This window comes from Parasteatoda tepidariorum, chromosome 8 (genome assembly GCF_043381705.1).
Source record: "Parasteatoda tepidariorum isolate YZ-2023 chromosome 8, CAS_Ptep_4.0, whole genome shotgun sequence".
In the NCBI taxonomy this organism is placed as follows: Eukaryota; Metazoa; Arthropoda; class Arachnida; order Araneae; family Theridiidae; genus Parasteatoda; species Parasteatoda tepidariorum.
The window spans coordinates 70,593,078-70,604,141 of NC_092211.1; the positions used below are offsets into that span (position 1 = coordinate 70,593,078).

The 11,064-nt window shown below is 28.5% G+C and overlaps 1 protein-coding gene across 2 annotated transcripts in view; it reads right to left on the reverse strand.

The window, feature by feature from the left end:
• LOC122269664 (degenerin mec-10-like) overlaps positions 1-11,064 on the reverse strand; it is a 44,862-nt gene that overhangs the window by 1,352 nt on the left and 32,446 nt on the right. For both annotated transcript variants that reach the window (XM_043043810.2, XM_071184589.1), the window contains exons 6-10: positions 9,544-9,710; positions 7,443-7,541; positions 4,859-4,961; positions 2,346-2,433; positions 2,139-2,190 (exon numbers count right to left, since the gene is read on the reverse strand). In XM_043043810.2, coding sequence (XP_042899744.1) covers positions 2,139-2,190; positions 2,346-2,433; positions 4,859-4,961; positions 7,443-7,541; positions 9,544-9,710 — 509 coding nt within the window. The remainder of the gene's footprint in view (positions 1-2,138; positions 2,191-2,345; positions 2,434-4,858; positions 4,962-7,442; positions 7,542-9,543; positions 9,711-11,064) is intronic.

Consider the following 11,064-nt stretch of genomic DNA (forward strand, 5'->3'; position numbering starts at 1 on the left):
GAAAAATAGCAGATACTTCTACTTTATGTGAATAATTCTGAAAATTGTGCTTGTAATTTAAATGTGATGTAGACAAAGTCGTGCTCAAGAGGAAGGAGAAAAACAATACACCCGAACCCCGGAACTGCAAAGAGCCCTACTAAAATTTCTTAAAAAAATATGTTATTAGTAGGTTTAGTGGGTTATTAATTTATTGTTAGTATGGTTTTTTTTAAAGAAAATTGGCGAGAATTTCTTTTTATTTATATAAAAAGTACTATTTTGAAAAACGAGTCTTCAAAAATTTTACAAAATAAAGCTTTTTGTACTTTTAGGATGGGGTCCACAATAAATTTTGCCTTGAGGTCCATAAAACCTTTTTCCAACCCTGGATGTAGTTGCTTTCTTTCTCCTCTACCCTTTCGTGCATTCATTAATCTGACATAGAGACATATCAGAGGAAAGCAAGAACAGGTATTACCCGATCTTGATAAGATAGTTAGACATAAGCCTGGAGAGATAAACAAAACGCAACAGAGCAGTGCAACTATTGGATTAAATCCTTATTGTTTGTTAGTGTATGCATCTTTAGTCGACGTATAACTAGCTGGGCTAAATTTAATTTTTGTAACTGTAGTTACCATTAAATAAGGTTAATTTAAAAACAGAAAAAAATTAGAGAGTTAACGTAGTAAAACAAACTCATCTACACAGACACCGTGAATTAATCAACAACGCCAATATGGTAGGTCCTTCTTCTTGACTATTAAAGTATAATTCAGAGTTTGCCTGCTAGAAAACAAAATTAATCTCTACACAATCCATCCTTACAACACTATCAGTGGTTTTTACCTCACTCTTCCTTACAAAAAATTTTCAGTTTCGTCACGAGATCGTCATGACGAGATCAATCTTTTTCAATCAGTTGTATGCAGAATAAAACATTTTTTTCCTAAGGGAAGGGATTTAATTTATAATAACATATGTCTCTGGAACTGGAATATTTCAGGTCCAGTTCCAGAGGCCTTAAGATTCCAAGTTATTGGTCCAAGATTGATTGAAATTGCTGGAAACTTGGTTTGCTTGGATCATGTAAATGAGCATCCGAGTTCTTGGTCCAAGCACTTGGATGATAGTTGAGCATGCTCTACTTCTAATTCAATCCACGTTTTTCCTCCCTTAACTAATCAGAGTGTGACATTTTGTAAAGTCAGTAAGGCATAGGTCATTTTGTTACCCGTTTTCATATATTTTAATCGGAATAAATAAAAATGTTAGGATTTAGTTGTATTATTATCATTTTATTTCAAGTTCTTTTGTAATTTTGAATTCAAGAAAGTATGATTTTATAATGTTGACTATGAACAATGCGCATGAGCTGGCTATTCATCCGACCAGTCATGACACTCAAGAACTTGGATAGTGTCGACTAATCATCCAATTTCTTAGAGAGAGAAATTCCTCCAAGTTCTCGGATTCAAGAACTTCAATTGTATAAACAGGTCTTTATTTTTACAGTCCTTCGGTATTTGTTTTCGTTTCAAGAATTCTCCACAGCAGCATCTGTTGGCAACTCTTGTAACTAAATTCAAATATTTTGGCATACTCCATCCACTCTAGACATACTGTTTGTTTCAGTCCTCTATCACCTTTTGTTTTTGAGATTATTAACAATGAAATTAGTCAGTCCTCAGCTGAACATCTTGAGCAATGAGATGTCTTGAAACAGAAAAATTATATTCTTTTTCTGAAATTTCATAAAGAAATATAATTTAGCTCCAAAAGTTTAATTATACTAGGCATACCCCAATAGTTGTCCTACTATTTAAAAGCCAGATTAAGACTGTTGTTGAACTTTTAACTTTGAAATGAAAATGCATGAAGAATTTCGTTACATGAGTGAAAACAATTAAATATAAATATCCATTTATATCAAACCATTTCTAATATTATTTGAGAATATTGTTGTACTTCGAAAACGCTTCATACCGATTCTTATACAACTCTTAGAGTTTAGGATTTTACAGTTAACGTTTATGGATATCAAAGCAAAATTTTAAAAAAGCTTACAGTTTATCTGAACTTACAAAACTCAAACGTTAATCTGCTATCAAAAGTAAGTCCCCTATTAAGTAAAATATATAAAGTTAATTACTTACAAAACTTAGCTGTAAAGGTTTTTCTAGTATGGTGTACGTATAAATCGTCTCCCTGAAAAACGAATGTTAAAAAAGGTAAAAAAGAATCTAAGACATATAAACTTACAAGTTTTTTTGTGTTTAAATACATCCTTAAAATGCTTTAAAAGATATTTTGGGAACATTAGCTAATAAAAATTAACTATAACTTGTTGACTCCATACTTACTGACATTCCTCTTTACAATCTTTAAAACAGTCATATATGGTTCCTCTACTCATGCGTTGACATTCTGGACTTAATTTTCGAACTGAATCTGAAAATTTACAATAACTTAAGTTTTTTTCGAAAATAATAGCAATGATTATCATTTAATAAAACTTTAGTATGGACGTCTTTTCTGAGAAGAATATGAAAATAATTACAGCAATAAGATTATTGTGAAGACAGTGAGCAAATAATTACATTGAATAAGTTGTGTTTTTGTGAATAAGCCTTAAGAATTACATTAAACTTATTTTATTTCTGAAAATCTTTTAAAAATAATTAGGGACGGTCTAGGAAAGATGAACGGAGTTTATTCAAATAAATATAAAAGCACTAAAGATATAAATATAGGAAATGCATATTCATATTTTAAATTTTCTCAAATGTACTGAGTATATATTGGGCAAAAAATAATTGAATATTAAAAACAAAATATGAAGAAAAAAATTTTTTTTGGGTTAAAACTAATAAGTGGACATTTCTCTTTAATGTCGAGGTGAGGTAGCCATTTAATAAGGGCAAAGATAAGACACTTCTCATATATAATTAACAATGAAAAATTTACAAATAACTGTAAGAAATGAATTTTATCCTGGAAAATAAGGAAAGAGAATCTAATCAACTAAATCTAATGAGCAAATTTATTCCGTCACTTTGGAATCACTTTACTACATTGCTGGCAATGGTTTTCAAAGTTTGTACAAGTTTCGTAAAGCCATTACCCTACATATACCATCCAGTCATCAAATTTAGCTGTGGTATTGTATTTTTTTCCACAACTAACACACAGGTATTTATCAAATTCTGAGAGTATAGAATCAAGTAAAATGTAAGGTTCTTTCTATTATGTTATATGGTTCCATCGGAAGATATGTTAGGAGTGTAGAATTGGAATGTAATATTCAGTGTTTGTACTGTCCTCAAAATTTAAAAAAAAAAGTGATGTAAATATTGAAATAAAAAATCTAATGATTTATTTTGTTCGTAGTTTGCTAATGGTTTCTTCTTAAAATTAACGAAACCAAACTAAAACCATTAAAGAATCCGAATATTTCATAAGTAGTTTTAATTATTTTGAGATATTGAGCGTGGTGGAGAAAACTAATTTACTAAAATATGTCTCATTTTCTTAATTTTGCTATCTAATTTTAAATTTTTTATGAAACCTACAATCCTTTATATGACGCTACCTATTGATAAAAAGTGACCATATCTTCTCGATTTTATGTGGAACATAATGATGAGATATCAAAAGAATTTGTAGTGTTAATTCAACTATAATATTCCTCTTCTTTTTTACTCTGGATCAAAAATTGAACTATGTTTGTGTGTTTTTCAAAAAAACAAAAATAACTTGCACATTGAAAACGCAACAGAACTCTTAATTCCCGTAAAATGTTTGATACCTAAATAAAATAGCCATTCAAATCTTGCCTACTTTTTGCTGTCTCAAAAAGCAATGCTTTGTCCAAATTGATAAACAAAATTAACTCCTTCTTGCGAAAAATTAATATGTAATATATTAAATAATGTGGTAGATATTTAAGTAGGTCACCTTTCCTCTATGGCCATATAACCTAGTTTTACCTTTCAAAAAATGTGTTTTATTCAGAAAATAACCTTAACAGTTACAATAAAACCATTTTTTTCTGAAAATAATCTGAAAATATGAACTATAAATTAATTTTATTTTTAAAATTATTTTAGAAACAATTATCGCAATTTGATTGTATTTTTTAAATAGTTTGATATAATTACATTCAATTGATTTATTTTTGTTAAATAATTGCAATGAATTGATTTATTTTTGTTAAATAATTACAAATAAAATAATAATTATTATAAAGTTAAATAATTATTTTTGTTACGTAATTAATTCTTAGTAAATCTATCATTTAAGTAAGTCTTTAAAATCCATTCAATATCTATAATCAAAATACATATTTTTATTATTTATAAGTTTACTTCTTCAAATAGTAATTTTTTTAAATCCATCCATTAATGATAACAAAAAGGGGCGATTTCTTTTTTTTTCATTTTTTTAATTATAAAGTTAGATTAATAAAAAAGTATGATATTAATTAGATTTATATTTATGCGTTGAAGGTACTTGTTTATGCGGAACACACTGGAAAAATAGAGAGTCCATTCTCATCAATTTTAATTTGCAAATTAAATTTATAAGTACTTACATATAATCTGAACATTTTACATTTTTTTATTAAATAAATGTCTGATTAAATATGAAATTCCAGCTCTTGGGAATTTACACAAATTGAATATTGTCCAAACTGTATTTGTACGAAATACTGTCTTCTTCTAAACAGGTTTTTCCCTTCGACGAGTAAATTATTACCCTATTAGAGCACTTTAAGAATTTTATATAGTAACTTGCTTCACATTTCAAATGGAACAATTGAAATTCTATAAAACTAAATTGCTCTCTCAAAATTATTAAAAAAAATAGTGTATACCTTTTTCTGAACAGGGTTTTAATTTCGAAGGATAAATTATCGACCTCTTAGAGCAGTTTAAACAGTTTGTGTAGTAATTTGCTTCACATTTCAACTGGCACATCTGAAATAACAAAATAAATAATAAATACTTTATATAGTAAACTAAACTCATTGGCACGACAGCTCATAGAGGGCCAAGGCCTACTGTGCCCATCTCAGTTTTCTTGACCTTGGGCTCTGGAGTGCAGTAGTAGATGTTCCGGTCAGATGGTCAGCCGAACGTGGAACCCCCAGTGTTTAGTTCCCAAGCTTGGTACTCATTTATCGACCCACTGAAGGGATGAAAAGCTGAGTCAACCTTGCCCGGCCCGAGGTTCGAACCAGGGACCTATGCCACGACAGCGCGAAGAGCTACCGCTCAGCCACCGGACATAAATACTTTATACAGATATATTAACAAAATTTAAAAATCTTACGACAGTGGAAATATAAATAAAAAAAACTTTCTATTGATTTCAATAGATAATGTTTAATTTTTTAATATTTTTTTTCAACTTTTCTATTTGCGTGTAAAATCCAAGCAGTTTTTTCCATCAATTTGTACCGATCTTAGTAAAAATATTTTTACCCTGTAAAAATTTATATTTGTTACCCGGTCTGGAAAAATAGTATGTATGTAAAGAAGTATATAAATCGCATAATTTCTCATCGAGCAACCATTTCAGAAGATATATTTTTAACGAAATTTATTGCACGACGATATAAATAAAAGAATGTTTTTTTTTAATTTGTTTAAACTAAATTTTAAAAAAAAATTGTTTCTAAAAGATATCTGGAATGGCTGTTCAGATTATGATCCATTATAGTAAAACTTAAGTATGAAGTAAAGATATATGCTATTAGTGGAGTTAATGATAACTTAACTTTTTATTTCATTTATTTATATCTTTAATATTATTTAATAATTCATTTTCTATTAAACGCAGACTATTTTCAAAATATTTTCATAAAATGATAGTACATGTAATGAAATATGTTTTAACTATCATTGTTTAGTTTTTACTTATATGATAATTATAAACATGATTTTTGTGTAAAGAGATCTACCGATGAGATTTTTTAAATTGCTTAATACTCTGTGAGATATTTTACTATATAACCAATATGGAACAGAAGATTCATATAAAGGTTTTGATATACTTAATAATGCTATTTCCGTACCTTAATAATTTTAAGCCCCAAAAGGTAAAGTTAAGAAAAACACCAAACAAGGAACAAATTCGTTTTTGTGAAAAACTTTTCTGTGGAACTAACGCGTATTTAAGTAACACGCCAAAAAAAACACAAGAGCAGAAAACGGTAACAGAACTTTAATCAAACCTGTTGGATATTGAATTTATTGAGCTATAACAATGATAAGACACGCTTTCTAGTAGAAATTTAGTTTAAAGTTTCCGATGTCAAATATTACTCCTACCTGCTTCCTTTCATTATAAGGTGCAAATCAGCTTATACTAAAAATGCGAAAAATATTTCAGAGTGAGTTTTTTATTGAGTTGTGCGAAAATAATTGTCTCAGTTTGTAATATATTTTGGTTTAGTAATACATAATCTGAATCAAGTAATATATTATCACCTTAGATTCTTGGGATTACATACTTAATACTGTATTTAATACTGAATTTAGACTTTAGGAACGTGATAGATATATCCGTTATCAAAAATACGAGAAATCATCAACTGCTGCACATTGTTGGAATCTTAGGCATAAATTCAATGACGAATTCGCTTAAATTATTTTCACGTCAGTCACATCAGCCCATCTTAACACCCTGGAATCTTATCTTTATATCTTGAATCTGTATTCATATGAATACTGATTCCCTACTAAACGACATTAGTTCCTCACTACATCTCTATAGTAGTGCCTCTCTGTCCCCTCGGTCACCGTGATTATTCTTAATTTTTTTTTTTCATCTTTTTATTCTATCGCTCTTAGTTTCGTTTCTCACTTTTATTTTTCTTTTTTTCGTAGGCAATTTCATGTTTTATATTCCAAATCAATTTTGCTTCTTCTCAATTACGTTCGGAAGGCTTTGCAAATGGGCGACCATTTTTGAGCGCTTGAAACATGTTAACTCTTATTTCCAATTTCTACATTTTTGAATCAATCTGTACAATTTCATATCAATCTAAACAAAAAAATTTAATTTAACTTTAATTAATTTTAATTACAGCTTCAAACTATTGTACTAATAAAGTAGGAAAAACTAGTGTCTAAACTATCCAGTAATGAAAAATTAAACGTATTCATAATTAAAGCATTAACTTAACTATCATTATTATTGTTATTAAGATTTACCTTTTTCTTGGATTGGCTTTATTATTATTATATCTTTCCTTTTTTTTCAACACTATAGAGATTTACATCGAAAATATTAAGAATTTATCATCGCTAAAACTTTTAAACTTTCAACATTGAAGATCTATATTTCTAAGCACTAAAAAATATTATACCCACTAAAATATTTATTCTTTTATCATTATTAAATAATATTTCCTTTTAAAAGACTAAGATTTTTATCATTATTAAAACATTTACCTTTTTCGATCGTGGTCCAGATTTCCCATTTTCTAACCAAAGCTTGATATAATCTGTGCAATTTGTTTTATAGGGAGGGGGGAGCCGTCTCTCTTCTTTCTATACAAGTTTGTATGAAAAAAATTTACATAAATTAAGAAAATCTGTAAAATGAAGTTTCTGTTGCAATAAAAGTAATTTACATTGAATATATATATTCAATATATTCAATATATATAATTAAATTCAATGATAAAATCTGGTTAAATTTCAAAAAAATGCTATCTGTGCACTAAAATAAATGTCTTGATATATCTGTCAATATACTTAATATATCGCCAACTCCATCAAGTGAAAAAGTGCCGAGCAGAATTCAGTACCTTTGTTCCTGAACCGTTAAACACTGTAGTCTGTTAAAATTATTAATCACTAGTACTTTTTCATGAAATAGATTTACTCATTGATTCACAATATTATCATCTGACAATATTTTTTATTATTCATCATGTGTCGTTATTTTTGGGCATTTATCGTATGTCTGTTTTTTGTGATATATAATGTTAGTAGGTATTTATCCTGTTAATGTTTTATCTTGAAAAGATTTTTTTTAAAATTGTTTTCTCGANAAAAGACCTTTCCCATTTTTAATGCATAATTAATTACGTTGATATCGAAATTCATTTCTGATTCATTGCCATTCTAATTGATTATAAACTTAAGTCATGACTAAAAAATTTTTTTTCCAATTATATATCTCTTTTGGTCATTGTTGATGAAATTTCGGGTTTTTATTGCTAAAATGTATTATTACAGGTTACTCTAGAGTAAAATGCGAGTGACATCAACTCGATTCAGTTTAAGTCGGTGCCATGAGAACTGTAAGGGAAGTACTTGTAGCCTATGGAAGCTAAAAATGTAGATCTTTTAATATTAACTGCGTTAACTAAATTGATTTTTAAATCTGAAGAGTCGTTATCCAGCAAGGAGGGAATTAAAAACACTAAAAGCATCCGAAGAAACCGAAATGCATTTCCAAAATCACTTTTCGCTTCATTTAGTTTTAGATTGCAATTAGATTGGTTTCGATTTTTTTTATCTAGCTAATAATTCATTAGATATAGATAATTTGTTTTCTTTTTTCTTTTTTAAACAATAACTTGCAGCTCCTAACGTATAAATTTTCTTATTGATCTAAATATATATATTAAAGTGGGTGCTTAAAAAAACTTTGGTAAAAGTATACAGTGACATTTTAATTGGCGATATTCAGTTATCTTTTAGATCCAGATGAAGAGTTCTATTCAGAACTTTTTTCTGATCTACTCAAAAATTTTACGAATGACATACCTTATTTTTTAAGCTATTCTAAGAGAATTCAAAGGTATTCCCCACTTTTTTATATAAACATGTGTATTTGATGAAACGTTTACTTATATGTTTAAAAATAATTTTATTAGAAATATTTTTATAAATGCTATTACTCACCTTTCCATAGTCTAGAGATAGAGTGCTGTGCGTATTTTTACTATTAAGATGAGAGTATTCTAAGACAGTGCTCTCCAATCTTTTTTATCGCCGCGGACCGGTCAACGCTTGTTAACTTTACCGTGGACAGCTGAAGGAAAGGTGGCGTGGACGTTGATTGTTTATATTTTTAAGGTTTCGATTTAATAACTTTAATTCAATTGTATTTAAAAATGTCTTCAAGACAAAATACAATTACATATACCTTATTGGGTGCGGCTTTAGGTGACGGATCTTAGTTTTAAGTTTGTCACAGATTAAGTTTTATTTCAACTAACAGTTAGCCTCTCATCCAAGGAAAGTCGCACAAAACCGGGAGAAATACACCACAGTAATAATTTAATTTCTTTAGATCTGCCGGTACCATTTGATAACCGGCTGCCCATGGATTAGGAACGGACCACTGTCCTAAAGCAGCAAAAACGTATGGTTGCATAATATTTAAAGTTCCTGTTAAATTAGTAGGTGATGTTAAACCCAGTAAAATGGCTCGCTATTTTTTTTTTCAAAAATTGTTAAGAAGTATCGTTTTTGGATAAGAAGTAAGTACCTAATCCTATTCAATTTAAAACTGAGTATTTATGTTTAAAATACTTACCATTTCAACGTTTATTCGGTATGATTTACCTGGACGAAAAAAGTGCCCAGATAAAAAAGGATTAGATGCGTCGAACTGCGAATGAACTGTAAAAAATATTCCTGCGGGAATATCAGCCTGAAACATCTCAGGTGGCTTAAAGACAAAATCTCTAAGGTGGATCAACTCTAATAAAAATAAAAATAAATTCACTCTCATTACTAAAATTAAATATTAATAAACTATATATATTTTAAGTTTTTAATTCGTGTATAGTTGATTTCTAACTTTTCATTCACATATATGGGTGATTCTCACGAAACATGACAATTGGGACCTAAACATTTCTTCAAATTTAAAGTCTTCAAAATAATCTAAAATTTTGTTTGTATACTTCTTTAGCTACACTTATTAATATCTTATAGACAGCAGTGTAGTTTATTGACATTTGCTCGAGAAAAAAAATAAAATAGAAATTCACCAAATCTTGAATGCCAGGAAAATGACATATTACCTTAGAAGTTTAAAAAACAGTCATTTTAAGTTAATAGTAAGTAACTCAACTTAAGCCTTTATGTTAGATGAACCATAAATTGCTTAAATTAATTCTTTTCATCCACTGTAGAAAGAAACAAAAAAAATTTTGTTACTCATATGTACAGATTAAAATTGTGCATAATTATCAATCATTAAATAAATAAATAACTTTGATTACATCCAAGCATATTATAATCATACATAAACTTGGTATTAGGTTAATATTTGCTTTCCCTCTTTATAGTATTAGCAGTTAAAAATAATTTCTGATAACACTTAAATGTCCTGGCATTCATAAGCCATGAAAATGACAGCCTGGATAATGACAAATTCGATATTTTATAGCGTATAACTTTACTTTAATTTAATATTTTGGCCGAAGACGTTTATATTCTGCAGAAAACAACAGTATTTCTTAAAATAACTCAGATAAATCTATGTTGTTTTTGTTATTAATGATTTCATGAAGCCAGGAAAATGACAGCATGAAAACCTACTCACCTTGAAAAAATTTTTGATATAGGTTTTGAGCCAGAAAATTGGTTCTTTATTCATACAACAAGACATGCTCAGTTAGGAGGGTATCTAATCAATCTATTAACATTAGATATTGATTCCTGGCGCTAACTATTTTGCTTATAAAACACTAAATAAAAGCAGCCAGGAAAATGACAGATTTTCATGGGACAAACAAATTATTGACAAAAAAAAAAACTATTTTAAACGAAGTTTTAGTAAACGATACCCTCTGCGGATGTTCTAGAAATGCTTACCTAGGATAAGATAAAAAAAATTAGATTTTGAAAAATGTATGGGAAGTTTTAAAGCTAGTTATTATTGGAAATATTGTTTGAGACAAGCCTGGAAAATGACATTTTGAAATTCAATTAAATTTTTTAAGTATACAAAACAGTCAATGCTAGTGCAAAGTCATTTTAAAATGCTAACAGCAATGCTATTTATTAATTTTTTTTAAAAAAAAGTTCTTCTAGTGACCAAATTTTC